A 26,732-nucleotide genomic window follows, 5' to 3' on the forward strand; every position below is an offset into this window, starting at 1 on the left:
AAGCTAATGGACACAGGATGAGGGACTTCCAAGCTCCAATGATGTCTACTGAGGGCCTCGGACAACCTCCTCCATTCAAACAGCCGTCCATTAGACCTGCCCCACACAACGGCCTGCGTCCTCACTTGATGAAAGCTAATGGACACAGGATGAGGGACTCCCAAGCTCCAATGATGTCTACTGGGGGGTTCAGAAAACCTCCTCAGGTCAAACAGCCGTCCATTAGACCTGCCCCACACAACTGCCTGCCTCCTCACTTGATGAAAGCTAATGGACACAGGATGAGGGACTTCCAAGCTCCAATGATGTCTACTGAGGGCCTCGGACAACCTCCTCCATTCAAACAGCCGTCCATTAGACCTGCCCCACACAACGGCCTGCCTCCTCACTTGATGAAAGCTAATGGACACAGGATGAGGGACTTCCAAGCTCCAATGATGTCTACTGAGGGCCTCGGACAACCTCCTCCCATTCAAACAGCCGTCCATTAGACCTGCCCCACACAACGGCCTGCATCCTCACTTGATGAAAGCTAATGGACACAGGATGAGGGACTCCCAAGCTCCAATGATGTCTACTGAGGGCTTCAGAAAACCTCCTCAGGTCAAACAGCCGTCCATTAGACCTGCCCCACACAACGGCCTGCCTCCTCACTTGATGAAAGCTAATGGACACAGGATGAGGGACTTCCAAGCTCCAATGATGTCTACTGAGGGCCTCGGACAACCTCCTCCATTCAAACAGCCGTCCATTAGACCTGCCCCACACAACGGCCTGCCTCCTCACTTGATGAAAGCTAATGGACACAGGATGAGGGACTCCCAAGCTCCAATGATGTCTACTGAGGGCTTCAGAAAACCTCCTCAGGTCAAACAGCCTTCCATTAGACCTGCCCCACACAACGGCCTGTCTCCTCTCTTGATGAGAACAAATGGATCCATGTTGCTCCGTGGACCCATGCCTCTTGAGCCGCGGTTAACACCACCGCCTCATGTCTCAGATACATCGTTCAGACCACCTGCTCCACAGTGCAGTAAGTGCAACAGGGCTGTTCATTTGTTGTTGTCACTACAAAACATTCTAATGTCGCTTGTTTAATGGAACTACCTCAGGCAGCAGAATTAAAGTAACAATGCTAGAATATTCAAACTGGATATTGAAGGATGTTAGTAAATGAGCTTGATGAGATTATGAGTTTCATTGACCATAAATCAGGAGCAAGGTTTGGGACAATATGATGTGTTTAGTAGCGATCCTGTGTAGTAAATCCATCAAATCCCTTTTTCTTATACCGGTATTACCATGATGGTAACATTTCATATGTTTTGTCTTGTTTTCTTCTATGAGGCTCTGCAGAAACATCTTTTATACTTAGCTTTGACATTGGACTGAGAATGGCAAGGAAAGACAGCTTTGCTTTGGCTGTACTCCCACAAGAGCAATATCTGGCTTATGGTAAGTGGTTAAACTACATGAACTATCTTTATTCTCTCCCCTAAAGCCATGTACTTTCAATGTGAAACACACATTTCTTAAAAGGCTTCCACTGTAGCTCTTTGCTCCAACTTTTAGGCCTGGGCTTGTACCTTAAAACCAGGGGGTAAGGATTTGAAGAGTTAGCTTTAGCCAATTAGCATCATAGTAGGCCTCCACCATCTTTACAAATGGGGTCTAGGATTATCAGCCTATCCCCATGAACAACATAATTTGTGGCCATCTGTAAGGAGGCCCCTAATTGTTTTTTGTTTTTTTAAAGTATCTGGACGCACTAGATATTTGGATATTTTTGGTCAAAGTAGCTAGCCTAGCAAGGACCTGGATAATTCCTTCCTCTCTCTAGTTCTGTATTGCCCAAATATGTACCTGAAGTTCACTGAATGTATTGCAATCCCCGTCTGATGCTGGTCCACTGGTGATGTGCTCTTCAGGAACATCTCTCACCACTGTTGCAAAAGAGGAGATTTTTGCCTTGGCAACTCTGCCAATTCAACAGTGTCCAGTCACACCTTGTAGTGGTAAGTACCTAGTGTATGTGACCAGTAAGGTTTTTTGTAGCCTGTCACTGAACCTGTTGAGTATTGAGTATTAGGCTCAATCCAGTCACTTATCATTATAACAAATCAAGACTTGTGGGTAGATTGAAGGTGTCTGTTTGAGTCATCATTGTTAGCAGGGACATAAACACACATAATATACTACTACTACTACTACTACTACTAATAATAATAATAATATGTTTATAATACATATATATTTATACATATACTTCAGTAAAACTTTTCAGTACATTTCAGTTCTAGTAGTTTTCTGCTTTTTGTGTTGCATGTGAGATGTTGACTGTCACACAAGCAAGTTGTATTAGAATGTAATTCTCAGCTCCATTTGTTCATTCCACAGCAATGCTGACTGACATATTGGTAGACCCAATGAATCCCACCTTGAGCTTGCCTATAGCAACCAACTATGGAAAGCAAGACAAGGTAAAGTTTTGTAGGCCTAACACATTGGCCTGCTGGATATATATATATATATATATATATATATATATATGATATAAGTTTTGGCACAAGTGTACAATAGTATAGGAGAGCTATGACAGAAATATCAAAAAGTCAGTTTTATAGATCTTTCTATTCAGACTTTAGTTGTGAATTTCATTTGGTTGTCATCACATTCAGTGGGTATTACAAGACATTAAAATCACCATCAGCACTATCCCCATATTTATTTCAGTTCAGATATCTTTATTTTAGGATTTAAGAACACATAGTAAGTCAGGTAAAAGGAGAATGATGCTGTGTGTCTTGTGTATTCATCTGTGTGTGTGTGTGTGTGTGTGTGTGTGTGTATGTGTCTTGTTTATTCATCTGTGTGTTTGTGTGTGTACGTGTACGTGTGTGTGTGTGGGTGTGTGTGTCTTGTGTATTCATCTGTGTGTGTGTGTGTGTGTGTGTGTGTGTGTGTGTGTGTGTGTGTGTGTGTGTGTGTGTGTGTCTCTGTAGCAGCAGGCCTCCACCCACCAGAGCTCCGCTGAGCTGCAGAGTTGGAGCTTGTCCCAGCGTAGCTGCTTCCTTGGAGGGGACACTTGGGCACAGCCCGTGTGGGAGAGCAGGGAACTGGGCGGGGATTTCACCAAGACCCTCCCCTGGAACAACGTGGACAGCAAGCTGCAGAAGTGGCCCTTCCAGGCCACCGTCACCGAGTCCTTCAACGCGCTCCTTCCCCAGGTCATCACCCTCAGCCCAGGGACATCTTTGTCCTTGCCTGTCTCCTTCAGGCCACCTGAGCGGGTGAGGTTCTTCTGCAAGGGTTTATGGGTGATAAGACAGAATTTATCATTATTATTTACCATTACCTTTATCATTAATAATTAGATTTTATGAAATTATAATTGTTATTTATTTTAACATGGATAAGATACATGAGTGTTGGCAGTTGCGCACTTACCCTAATATTGCTCAAATGACTGAATAAAAAATAATTTATCCTGCAGAGGAGTTGCTTATTTCTTGTGACAGTGCGTCTTCAGCTGTGCTCCATACGTGTCTCTCGCCTCTCCCCTTATCACTTTTAACCGTCATTACCAATTTGCAAATGATGGTGAATAACTACTCATCATGAGATGTACAGTATTTCGTAATATCTTTATTCTAATTTTGTTTCCCATTGTAATCGTGCAATTTGTAATATTTTGCATTGACGTGCGCTGGTGTGCGTTCATGGAGGATAGAAGGATGGTGCGTTGTGCACCTGCCAATATGACTGTTGACAATGCGCTCTTAAAATAACAAATAAACAACTCGCCATAGACTTCTGACCAGGTGTACAATAGCGATTTTTAGACAATGCGCTAAGCCACTCCCTAAGTTGTTAATTGTCACACCTCTGGGCGCATTGTTTAAAAAAATAAACATACAAAATAAGGAATTAAACTTTGCACGGGTGGAAAACGAGTTTTACGCCATGCGCCAGGGTGCAAAATACAGCCCTAAGTCATATTAAGGATGTGCAGAGACATTGTAGCGCACATAGTATTGGTGTTGATTTTATATTCTTTGCATTCATCTCTTTGTCAGTATAAGTACCTGGACACAACTGAGTTCCAGGGGAAAGAGGACACATTCCAGGTATCCCTCCAGGCCACCGTACCCAGTTTCGTCCATGAGCTTACTGAGCGAGTGCAGCTGCCCTCTTGTGCTGCCCACCACGGCGGCCAGACCACCTTTACCTTCCATGATGCCAGGTATGAAGAGATGACTCTCAATAGGGTGTTGAGGAAATAACTGGAACATTAGTGGGCTCAGCAATAGCTAGTATACTGCAGATAAAAGTGTTTCCTCTCTCACTTATGATTACAGGTCTACAGAATTATGAGAAAAGCAGTAGTTGAATACATCCCCTTACCCGTATACCTGCTGTCCTGTTAAAACATACTATTTTGTCACGTCATGAAAAAAAAAAATATTTTTTTTTTATTTCAAATTAAATTTTTCCTGTGTAATGACACAACACCCCTCCCTTGTGTAGCCTTGTTTTGTGTGTGTTCTGAGGTTTAAATAGCTTTCTGTCCTTCCTCCCTCTCTCTCTCTCTCTCTCTCTCTCTCTCTCTACCAGTGAGTTGCGTACAGGTGCACATTGGGAACTGGGCATCCCGGTTCAGCTCTCTTCAGAGAGTGGAGTTCTGGCCCCAGGTGAGGAGGCTCAAGTCACGGTTCTCTTGCGCCCCCTAGAGGTGTGCGTGTACCAGTTGAAGGCCAGCTGTGCCTTTGGGGACCAGGGAGAAAAGAGCTGCTCTATGCTCTTACAGGGCATGTGTAAGTCACTCAGTTCAATCGAGCAAAATCTTACGTTATTACACTTGTGTGTGTTTTATATTTCTTCTCATGAATTGTCACAACTCTTATTATTACATTGTAGACACAGTGTAAATCTCGTTGCTATCAAAAACATACTAAACAATAACTCACAGCTTCGTGGCAATCAAGATGGTCTCACCCCTATCTGTGGAGTGAGACCATTGGACCTTGAATCAACAACATGCATATGGTTTGTTTTGCGTAATTTGTGTGGATCTTTTCTCTCTAGCGATGTTCCGGAACACTTACCTAGAGACAAGCGCCCCAGGGGAGAAGGAGAGCTCTAGGCTGCTGGAGTTTGGGACTGTGGCTTTTGACTGCTCCCAGGAGAAGCACTTTGAGATATGCAACCCCTCCCCAGTGAGTCTACATGTCACACTGCTGCCAGTATGTTTATGGACTGGTTATGGTTCTGGAAATGGCTGTTGATGGATAAACCTTGATAGATGTTTAAAAAAAGATAAGGCTTGTGGGAACCTTTCAGATTGCCGTTCAGACAGAATGGAAAATATGAAAATCCCATGACCTTTTCCTCCTTTGAGCTCCTGCTACTTTTGCTTTCTTTTTTTCTCTTCCACCACTCTTTGTTTCTCTCTCTCTCTCTCACTCAACCTCTCCAACTAACTGTCCTCTCCCAGGTGAACTCATCCTTCCACCTCTCTCATCTGCAGCATCCGCCTCTGTTACAGAGTGTGTTTGATTGCTCAGTGCACAAGGGCCTTGCGGCCCAGGGGTCGTCCCTGCAGGTGCCTGTGCGTTTCTCCCCAGTGCACAGCAGCAGTGTGGAGTACCTCAGTCGCTCGTCCCCAGTGGCCCTAAGCAAGCAGCGGATCAAGCCCACTGGCTCCAGCAGTGGTATGTTTACAGTGTCTGGATTCACATTCACCTTTTGATTGGCATGACAGGAATGAAGCTACACCATAACCTGCTAAACTGCAAAGCTCCTTACTACTCTGGTTATCTAGACCAGTGGTTTCCAACCTGAGGTCCACAGACCCCACTAGGGGTCGCCAGAGATTGCAGGGGGTCCGCACAATGCTGCCTGGGCTGAGGTCGTAAGGTTACCAAAATGATATTTGCGCACATTAAATGTATAAAATCCCAACACACCCAAATGGATAATCCAAATTCTGTATAATCCAAATGAAAATATAATTTTGTTTCACATTTCAATTCATGTAGCTATTTATTACCTCTGACCTCTAAACTTATACGTTTGTAATTAATCACTTTATTCTTTTTGTGTGTGTATGCGGGTAGGTGTTTGGGTAGGGGGCCCTGGCTTGTCTTAGACACAAGCAAGGGGGCCTTCAAGGAAAAAAGTTTGGGAAACACTCATCTAGACACTTAGCCTATATATTGGTATTGATAAGGTCCTGAAGGCCTGTTATATCACTGAACCACATGGTAAAGAATAGAAATTGACTGTATGCATTGATTGGAAATGATCTGCAGTATCAATAAACAAAACGTTTATTCATAATTTTGAATAGCCTATCCGATGGGGAATTAGGCAGAATATGGATGGTCTTGGACTGTTATCATGGTGCTGGGGTGTTGATTGTTGTGGCATACTTGTTAAAATATTGGAGTCACTATAGCAACAGGGCAGGACAACAGCATCTGAAGTAGGCTACAAAGTTGGGATAGACAAATACATAATGCCTTTTGAAAAATATGTTTAACTATACAATTCAATCTGTAATATCCACCTTCAGGCATGATGTAAAATAGAAAATTAAACTCAAAAGTAAATTCATTGCTATTCAGAAAACTTTATTTATTTCTCAGGGACAATAATAAAGCCAAGAAGCGGACATTATTACAGTGAACGATTAGTGTAATATCATGGTAGTACCACTTTAAATGATCTGTACGTTTTTGTTATTTGATTCCACGCTCCAGGAACATCCTGCATACTATCCGCTAGTTATGCGGATTTGCTGACGTGTCGACTAGATCTGCCCATGCTCAGGCAGAATCCAGCCATAGTCAAGCCAACCACTATGGCTACAGTCGTTTCACAGTTATTTTCCTTTATTTTATTCCTAATATTTATTTCACATGTCAGTCTTGATAGAAGGTTTTCGGACTTCAAACGATGTGCCGACGACGAATGCAGTAGTGAGTATTTCCTGTCGCGTGCCGTAAACTTTGGAATCCAAAACATCACCGGTTGGAAATCTAGCCAACGTTATCCCCCCCACCTTATCTTATCCTAGTTCTAGATGAGCCCTTCTAGGTCAGGTTACCGAATAACTTTTGACTTGTGGGTATTACAGCTGATATGCACTTTCACCACAGTAATAACGCTAGTTGTGTAAAAAAGAGACCGTGACAAAACGTTAACATTTATTTGGAATCCAATGTCGTAGTCGCTCGTTAGCTAGCAGGGACACTTGGAAGTTCGCAAGCTATTTCGTTAGCATGCTTGCTAACTAACATTAGCTGTTGCAAGCTCTGCTGTTACGTTAGCCAGATAAGCTTAATTTTTCGCCGTGGTTCAGGTAGCTGACGTTGCTATTTACACACGCGGCTCACCTGTGATGTGTCCTAGGCAAAACCAGGAGGGCAAACGGGCTTAGTTGACAGAGTAGTTGGGTAACAAAGTAGCATGTTGGCTAAGGTTACCATGTTTCACAGCGTTAGCTAGTCGTTTGAGTAGATGTATATAACCCGACGTCTAAATATTGTTTCATTCCCGACTAAGTCCATAAACCTGAGGTTACTGTCCGGCACGGTACATGCTGGTGGGGTCGTTACCATCATGCTCCAAGAAGCAAAGGCCTTCTAGAAAGTATGTCGCTCTCAAGACATCCTTCAACAGGGAAAATGTAGTTATGTTTTCATTTAGGTGTCGTTGCCTCCAGTTTGCACAGATGTATTTGATGAATACGTTGTCATTTTCACTTGATGCGGCGTTGGCCTTAACGTTAGTTTACAGAGACATAAGGAGTCTGCAAAATCCCATAACCATAAACAAGTTGTCATCAAGATGTTACTTACCTTTCACTGGATGGTTAATTTTCGTCAGTGATCTGGAACATTATTGTGTCAACCTCCGACTGTTTTCTTTCTTCAGTGCTTCTATGTCGGGGGAAAGCCTCAAATGACTTTTCCGGACCGGACTGTAGGTTCCTATCTTTCAAAAAGGGGGAGACAATATATGTGTACTATAAACTCTCAGGACAGAGGTCGGATGTGTGGGCAGGAAGTGTAAGTATAAGTTAATCATTACCTCTTAGCTTGTTGCAAAGTTTTGCTGTTTCAAATGCCTTTCGCAGAGTTTTGCAATGCATTATGTTTTAGCTAAATTGGTATTGCTCTCCACAGTCGATGTTGAATTTGTGTTAATAAAAATTACTTAAAAAGTTATCAATACCACTAGTCAGGGTTGATATGTCTAAGAACATGGTTGTGTTTTCTTCTCATATATCTGGATTTTGTGTTCCATAGGTGGGTAGTCGTTTTGGCTATTTCCCTAAGGAGCTGCTCACCATTAACCACATATACACTGAAAAGGAAATAGAAGTTTCTGCTGAGGTATGGTGGATGATGCAATGTGCTCAAATGCTTTCAGTTTTCAGTTGTGTTGCATTTTCTGTGTGCATGGCAACTATTTGTAACATTCTGACCTCTCTTATTCTAGGAAACGGATTTTGTTTGTTTTGATTCTGGCCTGGATAAGTTTGAAAGTTACAATATAGACCAGTTGTTGAGCTATTCTGAGTCGCAAGCGGCGAGTGAAGATGCATCTGTTGAATCTACTGAAATCGAAGACACACCGACAGTAACAGAAGAAGTGGTGTCATCTCAAGATGACACGCCACCAGAGAGAGACCGGGGTGACATCGTGGAGGAGGAAAGTGAGCACTTTCTGAGGGAGCCTGATCCGGAGGAACTGTCACTGGGTCCCAGCGACACGTCTTTTTCAGATGATGAGGCGGCCAATACATCTGAAACATCTATGGCAGAGCAGGACGAGGAAGAGAACCCAAAGGATTATACCGATGTTCACTCAGAGAATTCAGCAGAGGCTGAAAGTTCTGATAAGGTTACAGTGCTGAAACCAGACATAGAAAGCACTGAACAGATAGCCAAAGCGAAAAAGGAGTTAAATGGTATTGTTGATTCTTGGAGCACTGAGCATGTACACCAGTTATTTGAGGATGAAAGGGAACCAAAAGATGGTTCTCCACTTGATCCAGAGGATCCTAACCCCGATGTTCCAGGTGATGCTGAACCATTGGACGATGACTTGATCTTTGAAGAAGGAGGTGAATCCATTTTTGGGGAAGACTCACTTGATCAGTTGACTGAGGAGGCACCGTCTTCTCAAGATGATGATAAATTGGAAGAAGATGAGAAAACTGCATTCATTCAATCACCTATGCAGCCCAGTGAGGCACCTTCAGAGAATTCAACAGAGGCTAAAAGTTCTGATCAGGATAAGGTTACAGAGGTAAAACGAAAAATCATTGAACAGTTAACCAAGGCTAAAAAAGAGTTAACAGGTATTGTTGATTCTAGGGGCATTAAGCATGTACACCACCCATCTGAAAATGAAGCGGAACCAAAAGATCGATCTCTGGTTGATGCTGAAGTCCCCAAGCCAGATAAACCAGGAGATGAAAAACCACTGAATGATGACTTGATCTTTGAAGAAGGTGGTGAATCCCTTTTTGGGGAAGAGGGACCATTTTCTCAAGATGATGAAATGGAAGACGATGAGACAACTGGCCCCACTCAGTCACCTGAGCAGCCCAAGGATGTACCTTCAGAGGGTTCAGGAGAGGCTAAAAGTTCTAATCAAATTACAGAGCTCAAATATGACAGCGAAATCACAGAGCAGATAGCCACGGCTAAAAAGGAATTAACAGGTGTTGTTGATTCTTGGGCAACTGAACCTGCACATCACCAATCTGAAGATAAAATTACAGAGCTCAAATACGACAGCGAAACCATAGAGCAGATAGCCACGGCTAAAAAGGAATTAACTGGTATTGTTGATTCTTGGGCCACTGAACCTACACATCTCCAAACTGAAGACAAAGAGGAACCAAAAGATCTGGAAGAAGATCCGTATCATGAAGAATTACTTGAAGATGAGAACGCTATGCTGTCAAACTTTGCCGACACACAGGAGGAAGGTGAGAAAGGGGATGCATGCATGCATGCATGCATGCATGCATGCATGCATGCATGCATGCATGCATGCATGCATGCATGCATGCATGCATGCATGCATGCATGCATGCATGCATGCATGCATGCATGCATGCATGCATGCATGCATGCATGCATGCATGCATGCATGCATGCATGCATGCATGCATGCATGCATGCATGCATGCATGCATGCATGCATGCATGCATGCATGCATGCATGCATGCATGCATGCATGCATGCATGCATGCATGCATGCATGCATGCATGCATGCATGCATGCATGCATGCATGCATGCATGCATGCATGCATGCATGCATGCATGCATGCATGCATGCATGCATGCATGCATGCATGCATGCATGCATGCATGCATGCATGCATGCATGCATGCATGCATGCATGCATGCATGCATGCATGCATGCATGCATGCATGCATGCATGCATGCATGCATGCATGCATGCATGCATGCATGCATGCATGCATGCATGCATGCATGCATGCATGCATGCATGCATGCATGCATGCATGCATGCATGCATGCATGCATGCATGCATGCATGCATGCATGCATGCATGCATGCATGCATGCATGCATGCATGCATGCATGCATGCATGCATGCATGCATGCATGCATGCATGCATGCATGCATGCATGCATGCATGCATGCATGCATGCATGCATGCATGCATGCATGCATGCATGCATGCATGCATGCATGCATGCATGCATGCATGCATGCATGCATGCATGCATGCATGCATGCATGCATGCATGCATGCATGCATGCATGCATGCATGCATGCATGCATGCATGCATGCATGCATGCATGCATGCATGCATGCATGCATGCATGCATGCATGCATGCATGCATGCATGCATGCATGCATGCATGCATGCATGCATGCATGCATGCATGCATGCATGCATGCATGCATGCATGCATGCATGCATGCATGCATGCATGCATGCATGCATGCATGCATGCAAGGGGACTTGACCCGCGAGGCTGTGGAAGCTGAAGCCGTGCCAGACGCTGTGCTGTCACCACCGGCTCCCAGCCCTGTAGAGCCGGACGCCAGAACTACAGAAGTACCATCCACTGATGAATCATCAAGTAGTAGTGATGCAGAAAACATAATCAGTGATGAATCATCAAGTAGTATGATTGATGCAGAAAACATAACTGACACTACAGATCCTGAGAGTTCCACTACTGTTCCAAATGAGCCAGAATACAGTGACCGTGTTCTCAGATTAACTCTGATCAGGGACCACTTCAAAGACCAAGAAATGGAACGTTTCCAGAAATTTCTAAGTTTGAAACACTTGATCCGGATTGAGGCCATGTTTCAGGATCTCGAGCAGGAGCTGAAGTCTGTCAGGTTATCTCCGACAGACAGCAGCGAGGACATTGAGAGGACCCTAGAGGCTATTCTTGAGGCTTCTGAGACCTCCATCCTGGACGAGATCGAAAAGATGTTGGACAGCCGAGAACACAGAAACCAGAAGGAGATGGAAGCTAGCATGTTTGACGAAGAGGCTGCCATTTTGGATGACTTCCAGGAGCTGGCATTCACTTTGAGACAGAAGTACTCCACAGTGAGCGACAGTGTGCCGCTGGTCGCTAAGCATGAACCTGTCACAGGTTAGATATATACACATAAAGATATTAACCGTCCTGCTACTGACGTTACACATTTATTTTCATTTTCATTTTATAATTCCTGTGTATCCTAAAAATGAACCATGTCCAATGTGTCAAAGGTTAGGAGTGTGTTATTGTGTACGTGTGTGTGTGTTTGTGCATGCATGCATGCATGCATGTATGTATGTATGTGTGTTTGGGGTGGGGGGGGGTGCAAGCATGCATCTGTCTGCATGCATATGAACAGTATCATAAGTGTATAAATGTCACCAGCTGATTGTGAGTGTGTTTGTTTTGCAGAGGAAGCAGATCTGCACGAGGTTGTGGAAGACTCTGTGAACAACTTCACTCTGACGGAACCTGATGAACCCAATGACATTGGTAAAGTGGAACACCAACACACATCAGAACCAAGCACCCATGGCAACCTCCCTCACAGTCCAGACTTGGACATTGAGGAGGATGGGGGCCATAGAAACAAAGACAGCCAGGCAAGCCCCAAGGAACCAGACGAAATCCAGATAGGTCCACAGGCTATTTTGGAAAATCCTTTGGATGTGGAATTTGGCGTACCATGGGAGGTGGAACGTCCGCCCTCAGGTTGGTGACTAGACCCTTTGAAATTGTATGATGTTGCTTCTGGTTAAAATGTAGGTTAAATAGCTGTTTCTGTGCAAACATTTGTAGGTTCAATTGACCGCCACGTTTCAGATTTCCATGAAGACGGACCTAAAAGTGATACCAGTTCCACGTCAGTTTTTGCTGAAATGCGGAGCACTCTACAGTTTATTTCCCAATATTGGCAGTATATTGGACAGTATGCCGAAATGGTGAGTGAAATTCATGGTTTGTGGTTTCTTGATGATATTTTTTCACACAAACTCGCGTCACAGACCTACGTCACACACCACTTGGAGGTACAAACAATCAGAGTTTTGGTTGATTTGACCCTCAGTTAACTTCGAAAAAGGCATTTTACTTTGGATAGACAATAGCAATACATCATTGGAGTGATTAACGTCAAAAATTTAGACGAGTAACTCAACATTTGACACCTCCGATAGTGTTCTAAAGACGTCAAATATTCCACTATAGTTACCAAATTCATAGCCAAGGAGCCAGAAGTGAACATGCGTGGATGGCTATAAAAGCTTTCATTATACAACTAAACACGACAAAATACATTTATAATCCTTGAGGCACCTCATTATTATGGGCATTAACCGTGTATTAAGGTTTTGCACCTACGTCATAATGTCATGTGACCGTTTGTTTACAACTAGAGTGGTAGGCAAGAATGGTAGGCAAGGCACTGCAGAGAGTGGTAGGCAAGCCTACAACAGTCGGGTTGCATAGGCTACACATAGTTACAAATAGCTTCAAAATTGAAATTTTAATATCAAATATTGACCGGGATGCCGACCACTTGTGTAGGCCCTAACAGTTGGTTTTACAATAAGAAGCAAAAAGGCAACGAACAACCGTTTAGCCTACCTATCCTCGTGGTTGTGGAGGATGATCGTTAGCAGCTGTGAAGTCTTTTATTCTCAAGATAGCCTAATGGTGTAGCCTACTGTCTACGAAGACGTAGGCTAAAATACAACTATCTACAGTCATCCAAAAATGAATTGCCAGAGACAGGCTATGAAGGGAAAAAGTGCAGCATTTTAAACATGGCAAGATTATTTTTACCGGAACAGTTTGTTCTAATTTGTCTCGTGAAATACGTGCTTGTGGACATCAATCACCTATCTTCTGTCCTTCTATTTCAAGTTATCATGTGTGTCATTTGATTATATAATCACAACAAATGCTAATAAATGAAAACAGAATAGGCTTTTGTGCTATAGGCTAACGTTACAGGTCACTTAGGCTAACTCCCGTATGTCAAAATAAACTGATTTGATCCTAATAGTTTAGCGATCACACACAACAACTTAACACAGCAACCTCAAACACTACTGTTGAACCTAGGCTACTGCTTCAGTCATGTAAGAAATAAGCAGTTTATGAATTATCTTTACCCGTTTAATCAAGTCCACATGACCAAAATAACAACATATTTAAAGGCTGAGCTAGCATAACAGCCTAATATAGGCGATGCTGCAATGGATAACTAATAAAAAGTTTCACACAATTATTGAACTTTATCACTCACATTCTGAGTTTTTCTGGGTGGTTATATATCCATGCAGATCGTCTTGGAATAAGCCATCGCTGTTATATGATATAATATGTTACAGGATTCATGACTAACGCCATTAATGTTATGATGCTGACTGACGCTGGCTATACCAGTAGCTTCTAGGCTACCGTTTTAAAGTCTACTGCCTACCAAAACCTGTAAGCTGTTCAGTTGAAGTTAAATGATCAAATATTGTTTGATTTTGTGTCAGCTTTCAGAAGGAAGACATGTTCCTTTCTGGTCAAATTTCACAGCTTCTAAGAAAGGCTATCGCCTAAGAAAGGCTATCGTCTTAGGTAAACCGAGTTTTGAACAGAGAAAAAAAAAGTTAGGCTACCATTAGGCTACATGCAGGTTCTCCGATACAGATCAATGCACCAAATCAGGGCGATTTTAGCGAAACAACGTTCCTGTGACAGGCTATCAAATATTGAACAATGGGATAACGTTTCATCATCACCTTTATTGATGCCTGAAATGTTGACATTGCTGAAATACAGAAATGTAGCCTACTGAGAGGCAGCTGCAGACAACGATGTTCAATGGGTTCAACTTGTCCCTTGCCTACCAGCTGGATGTAAACAAAGCTATAGAACCTAGAATACGTCACATGAAAAACGTTAATACACTTCAGCCGTGGCCCACTGGTTAGCACTCTGGACTTGTAACCGGAGGGTTGCCGGTTCGAGCCCCGACCAGTGGGTCGCGGCTGAAGTGCCCTTGAGCAAGGCACCTAACCCGTCCACTGCTCCCTCGAAGCTGCCATTGTAGCTCACTGCGCGGGATTAGTGTGTGCTTCACCTCACTGTGTGTTCACTGTGTGCTGTTTGTGTTTCACTAATTCACCGATTGGGTTAAATGCAGAGACCAAATTTCCCTCACGGGATCAAAAAAGTGTATATACTTATACTTATTATGTGATCTCCATGGCGATGCAGCGTTTGTTTGCACCTCCAAAAGCATGGTGTATCTGGTAATCTCCCAAAAACGCCCTCAAACGCCCACAAATACCCATATGTTTGTGTGAAAAAATATATGGCTACTTTTTGTGCTATGTCTGGTTGCTTGTGTTCTGATTGGATGGTCATGATCGTTTGCCTACTGATGATTAAAGGGCATCAGGAAGAAAGAATAACGTTGAACAGTATCAATGGAAACATGGCAGAATTATAATAGTCAGGAAATTTCCCCACAATATTGGCAAAATTGCCCTGTGTATATTATCAGCTGTAGTAGTTTAATGTGCTGTGATGGCTTTGATGTTATGAATGAAAATACACTGCCTACTCAATGGAAATAAATTATACTATGCTCATACTGTGCACACCGTCATTGGAATTTGAGGCTACTTTGAATACTATTTTTAATCCATAGGCAGCAAAGTCCCTGTCGCGCGTTATGTGACGTGAAAGGCTAGTGAGGTTAAAGCGGGGTTAAAGATTGTTGACGTGTTCAAGAGAGTAGGCTGAAGTTCAGTGTATCCAGTTGCAGCACTGTTGTTTGTCACATCAGAACATTCGCTTATTGACTGACACTCAACGGAAATGATCATTGTATTACTAGAAGTATACAGCTAAATTCAAGTATATAGATGATTTTGATAGCCTGGTGTTAGAGTCTGATGTGTTGTTTTGTAGCTTGCTGGCTAACATGCTAGTTTGACATTTTGCTGTTAGCTTGGTAGCTGACGTTAACGTCTTTCGGCTTTTGCAAATATTTGGCATCAGATGTACAGTATTCTCCGCATTGTACCGCAATACTGGTAGGGGAAGGAAATTAACTTCAACATTTGGCAGTGTCAAAACGATTTTGCTTATGGTAGCAAGCTGATAGTCTAAGTTGCTGAGTTTAGCTGCCACATCGGATAACGGGAACGTTAGCTATGGCTGTGGAGGGAAGTGTTGCCTCTCTTTTACCTGGACTGGAAGAGTTGGCAGCATTTTACGTGGTATTTCTATCAGGACTGAAAGATGTAAGTATGCCCTTGCTACCGATTAACAATAAGCTACGTTTTGGTGTTATATTACCGGTATCGTTCACGTTAATTGTAGGAGTAGGTGTAATGCGGTGTCTGTTAGTTTGACCAAGTTAGCTACCCTCTCCTACAGGGTTAACAAGCTGTAATTTAGCTAGCTAAGTGAAAACATGAGACTAGTGCTCTGCTCAGTTGCTAACGTTAGTTAATGAATTGGGTTGCTTTGTTGATATTGCAGAATTAGATGCCGAATTATTTCATTTAACTGTACAATGGCCGACGGACAATGGCGTCTGATGTTGCAAACTCTGATCGCAAATTCTTAGCCCATTCTCATTTAACGTTAGCTAACGGTAAGTTACGTTTTCAATTTCCTCATCCCGTGGAGCATGCATTCTGTGTTATCTAAGAACACCAGAAACAGCTTGGTGAGTGTATTATCTGTGTTTGTTATTTTGTAATCCTTCAAAGGCTGGTGTATTTACTTTCCTCTTTATATAGCTCGGTGAGACAGGGTTTTTGTGGTGCAATATGGTGCACACTAAATCCTGTACAAGTATGATGAAGCCCGCGGTAACAAGGCTCAGGCTACAGGGTCTAATCCACAGTTACTAATATTGTTGGTTGGTGGCCTATAGTGCATTCCTGTTGCATGTACCCTTGCAAACATGCAGGGGTAAAAGTCCAGTTTGAAGAGACAGAGTTGTGGAACAGGGTTTTATCAGCTCAAGCGTTTTGAAAGGTTTAGAGCAGGGGTCTCCAACTTTTTTGGGAATGAGGGCTACCTGAAGACCCAAAATCATATGGAGGGCTACTCATTTGAAACAAACATACCCTCACCCCTTTTTTGCGAGGGTAGTCCTCCTATAGGCCTATGTGAATTTTACTTTTAAATTATCAATATTGTGTAGGCCTATAAGTCTTTATATATTAAGCAACTGTATTTTCAACTTTAATATCAATAGCCTATGCAACACTACCAACATTTTTGTTCAGTTTGTTCATTTCAAAGTTTGCATGGGGAATCTAATCCAATTTTTTTTTTTTAACAAAAAAAAACAATATTTTTGTGCAATTAATAATTTGGGTTACAATTTGTACCCAATTTATACCCACCCACCATTATGAATTCAGGGGTTGTTTAAGTCCTGATTTCAGTGGACAATTCGGTTTTAACATTTCAATAGTAATCGCCCATACCACCCTAACATATGAAAACTCCTTTTAAAGTTATTGCACACCTGAAATCTCTCCATGATCTGACAAAAAAGGTCATGCAGTCCTGCTCAGTCATGCAAAATTTTCAGCGCTATTATACGGCAGTAGCCTATGGAGGAGAAAAGGCCTGTGAGCTAAAGCAATTGTTTTTCAGTCCTTGAACAATCATGCAAGAACTGTATTTGACAAACATGGAATGGCCACAGAACTTTTGCAAAGATATGTTTCCATTGGCTACACCAGACGAGCAAGTTTTTTCCCCCTTTACTGTCTATGCGTGCGAGCAGCATGAATGCGCTCCGCTTCCGTTGTTGTTTAAAGATTGAATGGGAAACGGATTTGGAGCCAAAGGCTAAAATGTAACACGGCTACAATTTGTAAGGTATCACCAATATCAATTTAATGTTACAGATGTATGGCTACATACATTCTTAAAATGGTTCTGGTCTAGACTTAAATATCTATTAACTTCACAATGGAGCGTGTTTTTAGAGCGTGATCTGCAGGCGACCTGTTGGCTATTTTTAGAAGGTGCGCTGGGGGCGCCTCATAGCCATCCCGCGGGCACCGTGTTGGAGACCACTGGTTTAGAGGCAGGTGTGTTTGGGTGGGGAGGGGGGGGGGGGGGGTTGGTGGAAAGCTCAGCTTTGCAGTTATTTAATTCATCTTTGCTTCAGGGCTGATTAGAGGAAATGTTGCTGATCTCATCGTATGAATTGTAACCAATCCTGAAGGTGTATGTGTCCTTTTTGTCAACCCAGCTTGTAGCTACCCTGCCCGAGGAGTGGAGGCCAGGCCCAAATTTCCACGGACTTCCCTGGGAGCCTGTACTGGTCACAGTGGCAGTGGGAATTCTCACGCTTATTGCGTTTTTCTGGAAGACCATTCTTGCTGTAATGAGTCTTTAAACTGGTTATGTATACTTCATTTAAAAATATGTGGTGTTTTGTTGTTTGATGTTAATGTGTGTTCCGTGTTTGTTTTGTAGGTAAGAAGCAGAAGATACCAAAGTGAGTTTTGCCTCCACTTGTCAATGATATTGTGGCTCTGATTTTCTTTTTATGCTTATATTTATTTGTTTGTTACATCTTGCCACTCCAGTAACAGAAAAACAACTGTCAGAAAGAATAAAGAAAATGTTTAATGAAAAATCTGAGACCGCGATCAAAATGGCTGAATTGAAAAAGCAGGTATGTCGTAAAATGGTTCTTTCCCCCTCTGCAAGCTAATACATCATTGTCATTCAGTATTTTCTTTATTCATGCCGGTGATTCTCTCTTTCTAGGCAATAGAATGGGAAAAACGTCTAAAGGATTCTGAAAAATCCCAAAAATCATTACTGCAGGAAAATAAAGAGTTAAAGGTAACAACAACAGTAGTACTAATAATGATGTCATTAAGTTGAGGGGTCATTTATAACATCAGATTTTGATATCCCTTTCAGAAAATGTTGAAAGAAGTGAATGAACAACAAAAAGTCTTGACAGAGAAAATGAAGACGCAGGACCAGACGCTGGATGCTGAGCAAAGGAGGATGCAGGGCATGAAGGACACGGTAAGTCTGTCTGTGTCCAAACGCTCCAAAGCGAGACTTTCTGCAACCTGTAACTGTGCAGCACATGCTGAATGCTCCCTTTGTCCCTCTCATCAAACAACAACAGCTTTCAAAGTCCAACCAGACAGTGGAGTCACTGCAGCAGAGCATCACGTCGTACCAGAAAGAGCTGGCAAAGGTTTGTCTCACAACTGCCCACTCTGTTCACCTGCCTAAAGTGTTTTACTGTGACTTGTGTGTTATCCAGTTTTTCAATAATTGTGTATGTGCTTTTAGGTCCAGATTCTCATGGACGAGTCAAAGCTCCGAGAGGATGCCTTGAAAGCAGAGATGAAGGCCTCTGAGAAAGAAAATAACAAATTAAAAGAGCTGAAGAACTCTGTAAGTTGACTGTAGACGGCAGAGTGCCTTTTCTGCAGATAGTTTGCTATAGTTTCCTATTTTCCTTGTGTGTGTGTGTCTCACTGGCTTTTCCTTCCATCTTTGTAGCTGCAACGGGACCTCAAGGAATGGGAAGAGAAGCACAAAGACCTGAATGAGAAGATCAGGGTCTTCCAGAGAACCCAGAAAGAACTGGAAGATGCTCTGGCACATAAGGAAAACGAGATTGATGTAAGTGGGATTGCTTCCCAATGTTAAGCTAAAGTAGATGTATCCTTTGCCCTCTCTGCAAGAGCTGATATTTCTCAGTCTCGGGGTTAGTGGGCAACATTTGCAACAGTGACACGCTCTCTCTCTGTCGCTCTCTTTCTCAATACACATTTCGAAATGTTCTTTGTTGAAAGTCATAAAACCTCTTCCCCATCGTAGCCCACGCAGCTTGTGTTGCCGTTCTGCAGTCAGTTTTACTTTAAAGCGGAAGTGGTAACTTAAAACTCCTAATCTCCACCATCTATGACTGTTGCTAATAGTGAACTCAACACAACACAAGATGGACACTGATAACATGCTGCCCCTCTTAGAGTGCTGGTTGATTGCAACTGAACTATAGTTTTATCTGAATGGTTGATCATTCTTTTTTATTAGTTTTTTTTCACATTGCCTAGCGATAAGGCTGCCAACTCAGGCTGGCTTCCTTGGGGTGGAATACTCATTTTCACCATATAATCATTCACCACATAACATATATGGGCGTGCTGTTTCATTAATTGTAAAATACTAAGAGAAACAAGAGAGAGATGATGGCACAGAAGAATGAACAGAACTGTTAAATGATTAAACAAAATGTCTTAATTGAAATGACAGCCGTTTTTGGAGAAAACAAGGGAAGCAAAGCCCCTGGGAGAAAACGGCAGTGATTAGTGGAGGGCTGGTTCCCATGCTGGCGCTAATGCTTCTTTACACCATGGGTTGACGCTAATGCTAATGCTAGTTTTCATCCAGAACTAATGGTGCTATTAGGGGTACAGCTAGAGACTGTCTCCTACAACAGTGATGGCATATGTGAAATAACCTGTTCTCCTGTACTGCCTTGCGTAGATTATGACTGACTGTATTGCTGAGCTGAGATCTCTGGAGGCTCTCGAGGCTGACGATTCTCATGGTGACAAGGGTTTGGCGAATGGCGATACCACCGCTGGTAGGTTGCTTTGCCGTGAACCACTATTACTGCATTACTATGCAGTGTAAACAATACCAGCCATAATTGTTGTGTCAGCATAATTTCAATTGCCATGATTTATTTTCAGCCAAGAGGAATGAGACAATGAGGGCTCATATCAAACAGATGATGGATGTCTCAAGGGTAAGCGCCAAGTCTTTGCTAGCATTGTAGCAGAGCATCATTTTTGAATACTTTACTCTCCAAGGCAGTTTATGATTGTTGTGCTAATATTCTAAATTTACAACATGTGCAGGTCAAAGCCACTCTCTCTGTTATTGAGGATGAGCGAAACCGCTTCATGGCTAAGCTGCTCGAGGAAGAGAAGATCAGGCAGAATCTTGAGGGTAAATGCTTAACTGCACACGTTAGAACATCTTAGAATTTAAGTCCATTATTGACACTGACAATACTGTTCTCTGTGTTGTGTTCTCAACTGTCCCTCCAGAACAAGTCCAGAAGCTTGAACACGACCGTTCTGAGCTGGAGAGTGACAAGAGCCAGCTGGAGAACCAGCACAAGACCCTGGAGCAGAAGCTCGAGATCATGAGTGAGATGTACCAGCAGAAGGAGAGCGCTTTGCACCAGTGAGTTAAACCACCACACAGCAGGGTTGTGCACAATTCGAATTGCAATTCTGCTTCCTGTTTGCTACCTCAATTGAAATGCAAGTGAAATTCAAGAATTGAATTGGAATGTAAAAGCCAGTTTCAATTCAATTCTGGAATTTTGCACAAGCCTGACCGACAGTGACCGAAGTGGCACATTTTCCTATTTCTGCTGCTACAGTTAAGCAATGGAGCTATTGACTCCATTTGCTTTATGTTAGATAAGTGCAGAGTGTAGGTTTGAGTTGGTCTTCGTTTAACATGGCGCTCATCAGTATCAGTGTAGCATACTCTTGGAAAATGTTGAGCATTTTTGACCAATTGAAGCAGTGGGATTGAATGGTGTTGTAGGGTTACGTTCTTCAGTGTTGTGTAGTGTTAAGCTTGCGCGTCTCTCGTCTCTCAGGAAGTTGACTCGGGAGGAGCTCGACAGGAAGGAGAAGGAGAGCAAGCTGTCCGAGGTCGACAAAAAGACTCTCAAAGCAGCAGAGGAAGTGGAGATCCACAAGCGACGCATCCAGGAGATTGAGGAGGAGATGGAGAAAACGGAGCGGTTCAACAAGAATCTGGTTAGCTCTTGGTTCTGGTCAACTGTTTTCTAAATTAGTTAGATCCTAGTAAGATTCACTTACATGTAAATTGTCTTCTTCCTAACCACAGATTGCCTCACTCGAGAAGAAGTCCCATGACAACTGGGTAAGAATGTAGGAAATGATGCTCAATTTGATAAGTTCATTGATATGTTGGAACCAGTTCAAACTAGAACTCTTGTGAGAAACCATAGAGATTATCCTTTACCTATGAGTGATTTTATGCCAGGAGAACAGTGTGTTTGGTTTTGTTTCTTTCCTGTGTACTGAAATGGCTCTCTTTTTGGGCCTACAGTTGGCCGCTCGAGCAGCTGAACGAGCTCTGACTGAGGAGAAACGTGAGTCGGCTCGCCTCCGCCAGAGGTGAGTACCCCCCCCGTGTGTGTGTGTGTGTGTGTGTGTGTATAAGTGTGTCTGTGTTAGAGATGTGATATGGTCATCTGAGAAGCACCCTGCTTGGCTGACCTAACTAAATGCCAAATTTCAACGCAGTCTGCAAGTTACGGAGGAGAAGATCCATGAGAAGTACAGGAGCCTACCAAAGCCCGCCTCTGTCCATGCTGATCACGCGCTGAGGAGAGGAGGTAAGATTCATGTGCCTGCAAGAGACATACACACGCACATATGAATAGAGATTGCTAAGACACGTGACCAAGATTATGGATACGTTTGGCAGTTTACATTGGTTTTCATGGGCATGGATTGCCGCGGATCCCCAAAATGCTTTGTGTTCACCAATGGGAGACTGCCATGATGACACATTCTCAATTTCTATATGCAGAGGTTCATAAAGCTTTGCATTAGTAAAGATATGTTTGATTCAAGTGTTTTGATTGCACTACTTTGCACCCTTTCATGGCTGTATTGTATGAGATGTTTGTTTGCTACACTCCTGGGTGTAGCAAAAACATGTCATGTTGCAATCTAGTTGATTATTGTTATTGTTTTTAGTTGATAGTGCAGAGAACGAACCAGGTAAATGGGCTTTGTGTACTTGCATTTGTGTTCCCTGCCTCTTTTTATCACACACGTTTAATCAAAACTTTGGCATGGTGTGGAGTGGCATTACGAGTAGCAAGGTGTGTGTGTGTGTTTGTTGCGTTTGGCAGTTGAATTGCATGATTAATCTGGTTCAAACAGGAGACTCGTACGGGCCCTCTCCCGTAAGTGGGGGTGCCCCCTCCCCCCCTCCAATGATCGATGGCCCCGGCCGCCCCCCCTCCGCCCCAGTGGGAAGACGGAGCGAGCCCCTAGGTGAGTTCCGTCCTCGCGGTGGAGTCTTGGCACCGACCCCTCAGTCCTCCACTCTCTTCCGGCCCTCCTTGCCTCCCTTTTCCCACGACGATGTCACTCCTGCTGCACCTCTTCCATATTCTGTCCCTTCATTACCTCCACTGTCCCACTTTCCTGTTGATTCCTCCCAGGATTCATTCCCTTCTGTTCTCTACTCAACTTTCACTTGAGGCGGTATACACGGGTTTCCCGTTTACCAACAAAACTAGATGCGCGCGCAGCCGTGGGGCAGAAGACGCTTGGTGGCCGTCCACAACGTTATAAACTTAACCTAAATAGTCGGCTGCTGTAAGCTACAATTGGAATTTTTTGCATACCCCTGTTGTCTTAATGATAATAACATCTCATTTCAGACTATATTTCAGAGTTTGCCGTTCATTTGCATTATTAATATAACATCGTATTTTGTCATTTTTTGGCGAAGACATGCATTCCGTTAGGGATATTGAACATTCAACTATCATTGAATCAAATATCATTGAATCATTGAACATTCAACTAACACTAACTATCGTGATTTCAAATTGGTGCAGTTTTCACTCATTTCACTCATTTTCAACTCATTTTATTCTTTTCATGGACAGCACTGCTCTGTGCTGTTCTATGCTGCTTTCTGCCTCTTAGTTGCGCATGCATGTTTTCGTGACGTTGCATTGTATGAACCTGGGCCATTCCTTCCTTGTGTGCCCTTTTTGTCCCTTCTTTCTCCCTGTCCCCTTTCTCTTCCTTATAATTCTGTACCAATGACAGCGGGTTGGAGAGGCCTATCCTCTACTTACTTCCTGTCTTCGTCAGTCTCTCCGTCCACATCTGATGCCTGTCTTTGCTTTTCTGTTCTGTCTCTTCTGGGATTAGCGATGCGTGCATGTGCCGTCTGTTTAACTGTGTGTGTGTGTGTGTGCATGCATGTGACATGGTAAAATTGTGCCACCCAAGTCAAAACAAGGAACATGTTATTGGCTTGTGCCGGAAAGACATGAATCCTAAATTAAATTTCTCTACCAGGACCTCGACCCCCCTCTGATCCTCACGGACGTTATGCCGACCACGGCTACGCGCCGCCTCCTCGACATGGTGCGTATCCCATCACTCCTGTTTCCTATTCCCATCCTGTCATCACATGGACATTGTTACTATGTTAAGCAGTGATGTCACATCCTGCGTCACCTTCTAAAAGTCCCCGTTTTCTCTCTGCAGACATGTATGCTCCACGCACCTCGTCTCCGACTGATGGATCGGTGAGTACTGGTTTCCTGATAGTTATGTCAGTGACAGGTCTTGGAAGGGGGGCTGGTTTGTGTTTTGGTAAACAGTCTGGGCGCTCACTCAGTCATGCGTATCTTTCCTGTTGTTTCCTTGGGGGCTGTTTGGCCTGTAGCAAACAGCCCCAGTGCCAGTAGAGGCTGAGGCCGAGGCCTCCACAGAGACACCCGATGCAGTGAGTATGAAGGGCTGGACCAAGGGGCGCAATCTGTGTGGAGGTGTGTGTGTGTGTGTGTGGGTGGGTGGGTGGGCTGGCTGGTGTGCACGGCACCCACATAAAATCGGCGAAGGTTGGCTTCATGCGTCTAAGGCTGATGGCTAGACGGTGTTCCACAGATTCTTTTTACTCCCCTTGTGCAATCGTGACGAACACACACCCTTTCTATCTGTTCATTAAAGCCTCTGGCCCCCTGAATTGTACAAGCAAGTGCTCAAAGACTTAAAGGCTTGTGGGGGCTGAGGCTTTGTTGAAATCTTACTTTTTTTAAAGATCACTGTCTAGACTGACTGGGTGTCACTGTGATTTTGTATGGGGAAGGTCTAACTCTACTCACTGATGGGCTACATGGTGTGTTTCTCTCACGTTGTCTGCATGTCTAAATGGTGTTGAATTGGCACGGACCCATGAGAAGGCTACAGCAGTGTGAAGCCCTGGATCTGAATTCTCATTGTCAACGATCTGTGTATGTGTGTTTGTTACAGATCTCCAGGTCTCAGGGCCCAGGGTCCTTGCTTGTGTCTCCGATAAGGGACTCCCCTGGTCCCATCATGCCTCCAAAGGTCCATGGGCCACCTCCTCCAGGCGGACGCCCTCCCATGGGGCCTGCCCCACCCAACGGCTTGCCTCCTCCTATGATGAGACCCAATGGGCATCCGCCCATGAAGTCCCCTGCACCCATGGGTCATGAACCACGCTTCGGACCACCACCACCTCTTTCGGATCCACATTTCGGACCACCTGGTTATGGACCCAGACCTGGTCCCATGTCTGGACCTCCCTACGGACCTCTTCCTCCACCTTTCAGTAAGTGTGTGTGTGTGTGTGTGTGTGTGGCCATTAAGTGCAAGTTCTGCGTTGGCTTAATCATGAGGAAGGCCTTACATGGGTCTCTCTCTCTCTCTCTCTCTCTCTCTCTCTCTCTCTCTCTCTCTAGTGCGAGGCCCTACTCCACCGATGCGCGACTATCCACCCATGGGACCTGCTTATGGACCAGACTACCCCTACCCACCACGCCACCCATCGCCCGGAGCCATGTTGCCCCCACCCTCGGAGCCATGCCTCCTGGTGCAATGCCGCATCCCGGCATGATGCCGCCGCTGCCTCCACACGGCGAGCGGGACTTCCGCGGCCCTCCCCCGGGCCATGGCTACGTTCCTCCTGAGATCAGGAACAGCCAGGGAGATGTTCGCTTGGACAGCAGCGCTAAAACGGACAACTTCTCCCAGCAGGCTCCTGGCCAGCAGGATTCCGCCTCTATGGTTCTCGACCCTTGACCGGCCCTTGACCACGAGCCAGCAGCCCCATCGCTGCTGGATTTGAAAGTCTAGTTTCAGAACAGACTTAAGCATACCACAAAACCCCATAAAAATTACTTACTTAATTAAAGCATCATGAAAAGGCAGATCTAGCTCTGTGGTTTTGGATTTCTAAAACTTGCAACACTCTGGATGATGGCACGAGTGGACAGCTACTTCAGTGTGGCCTATTGTGCAATAACACATTTTTAAATTTATGCCTACGTTTTCTTTTCTTTTGAGGTTTTAAGGACATAGGACACATTGAAAGTAAGTGAGTTTTCTTTTGTTTTTTTTGTTTTCTTTTTCACAAATATGGTTTCCTGTGGAAATGCTTAGATATTACAGGGACAAAAAGACTATATTCGATCCAGGCTGTACTTTATGCATCGTCCACTTGCCCCAGCCTCAAGCTTAAACGTGAAAAACTTCAAGGTGCCCTGTGTAGATCTGGTGGTGATGAAATGCAAGTTTTGATATGTCCATTGATTTCTAAGTTATAAAGTAATGCGAGGTACCACACACAATCCTCTGTTTATGTAGACATAGTCTGTTTTTAATATAAAGTTTAATTCAAACCGGCATTTTCTGCTCCAATCAAAGTGCAAATTCAAAACAGTATATACATGTTTGCATCTGCAATGTTGATTTAATGGCCAGCTTATGTTCGTTTTAGATTTTTGTTGTGTTGAGATTTTATAATGCTCCTGTCATTTCTTTCCGAAGAGAGAAGACCAACATGCTGTCATATTGACAAATACCTGTATATTGCCTTGACTGTAGATGTATATAAAATTATTCAAATCACCTGTGCAAACACATTTGCTCTATTGTTCTCTTTCACATAATCAGCCGAGGAAACAAACGTCTTGTGTTAGTGCTTCATCAAATGTGCAGCAACTCAGGTACACAGTCAGCAAGTGTTGGTAGTTTTACTGATCTGGAGGTGGCTGTGCCCACGTGGGTAATACAGAAGCATTTCAGCATGCGAGTTATTTCTTTGGAGTGTGCTGAGTGGGGGTGTTTTTATAGAACAGATTTTTGTACATTAAAATATAACAACCTGTGAAGGCTCCAGTTGCTATCTTTTTGGTAATTCAGGAATAAGGGAAACTAAGAATAATGTATTTTTACCTTTAAATAAAGACGGAACATTTCAAATGCATTGTAAATAAGTGTAACAGTAGCGAGCTCTGCTGTAACACATATCGGTTTTGTCTCCTTATTTCACTAATGTGCTTACCAGTGTTTG

General features: G+C 43.6%; 1 protein-coding gene across 1 annotated transcript; it reads left to right on the forward strand.

Moving 5' to 3' along the window:
- Positions 1-473: 473 nt before the first annotated feature.
- mia3 (MIA SH3 domain ER export factor 3) lies at positions 474-26,645 on the forward strand. The gene is made up of 37 exons (XM_048249685.1): positions 474-1,033; positions 1,348-1,455; positions 1,929-2,015; positions 2,398-2,480; positions 3,003-3,290; positions 4,077-4,243; positions 4,615-4,814; positions 5,086-5,216; positions 5,495-5,711; positions 7,939-8,072; positions 8,313-8,399; positions 8,506-10,015; positions 11,022-11,678; positions 11,979-12,278; positions 12,366-12,508; positions 17,818-17,949; positions 18,045-18,066; positions 18,158-18,246; positions 18,342-18,419; positions 18,501-18,611; positions 18,718-18,789; positions 18,888-18,992; positions 19,101-19,223; positions 20,091-20,190; positions 20,300-20,355; positions 20,468-20,558; positions 20,660-20,798; positions 21,226-21,388; positions 21,480-21,515; positions 21,705-21,772; positions 21,902-21,993; positions 22,550-22,663; positions 23,708-23,776; positions 23,900-23,940; positions 24,081-24,140; positions 24,668-24,989; positions 25,120-26,645. Exons 1-37 carry the CDS (start codon positions 526-528, stop codon positions 25,272-25,274), a joined length of 6,858 nt encoding a protein of 2,285 aa, XP_048105642.1. The 5' UTR covers positions 474-525; the 3' UTR covers positions 25,275-26,645.
- Positions 26,646-26,732: the final 87 nt, after the last annotated feature.

This window comes from Alosa alosa, chromosome 8 (genome assembly GCF_017589495.1).
Source record: "Alosa alosa isolate M-15738 ecotype Scorff River chromosome 8, AALO_Geno_1.1, whole genome shotgun sequence".
Classification (NCBI taxonomy): domain Eukaryota; kingdom Metazoa; phylum Chordata; class Actinopteri; order Clupeiformes; family Clupeidae; genus Alosa; species Alosa alosa.

Bases quoted from the DNA above. Each gene is read 5' to 3' on its own strand.
- mia3 (XM_048249685.1), top strand. From the start codon at position 526: ATGAAAGCTAATGGACACAGGATGAGGGACTCCCAAGCTCCAATGATG. The intron at 1,456-1,928 runs GTAAGTGGTTAA...TGTGCTCTTCAG, and splicing joins AGAGCAATATCTGGCTTATG to GAACATCTCTCACCACTGTT. The intron at 21,389-21,479 runs GTTAGCTCTTGG...TCCTAACCACAG, and splicing joins AGCGGTTCAACAAGAATCTG to ATTGCCTCACTCGAGAAGAA.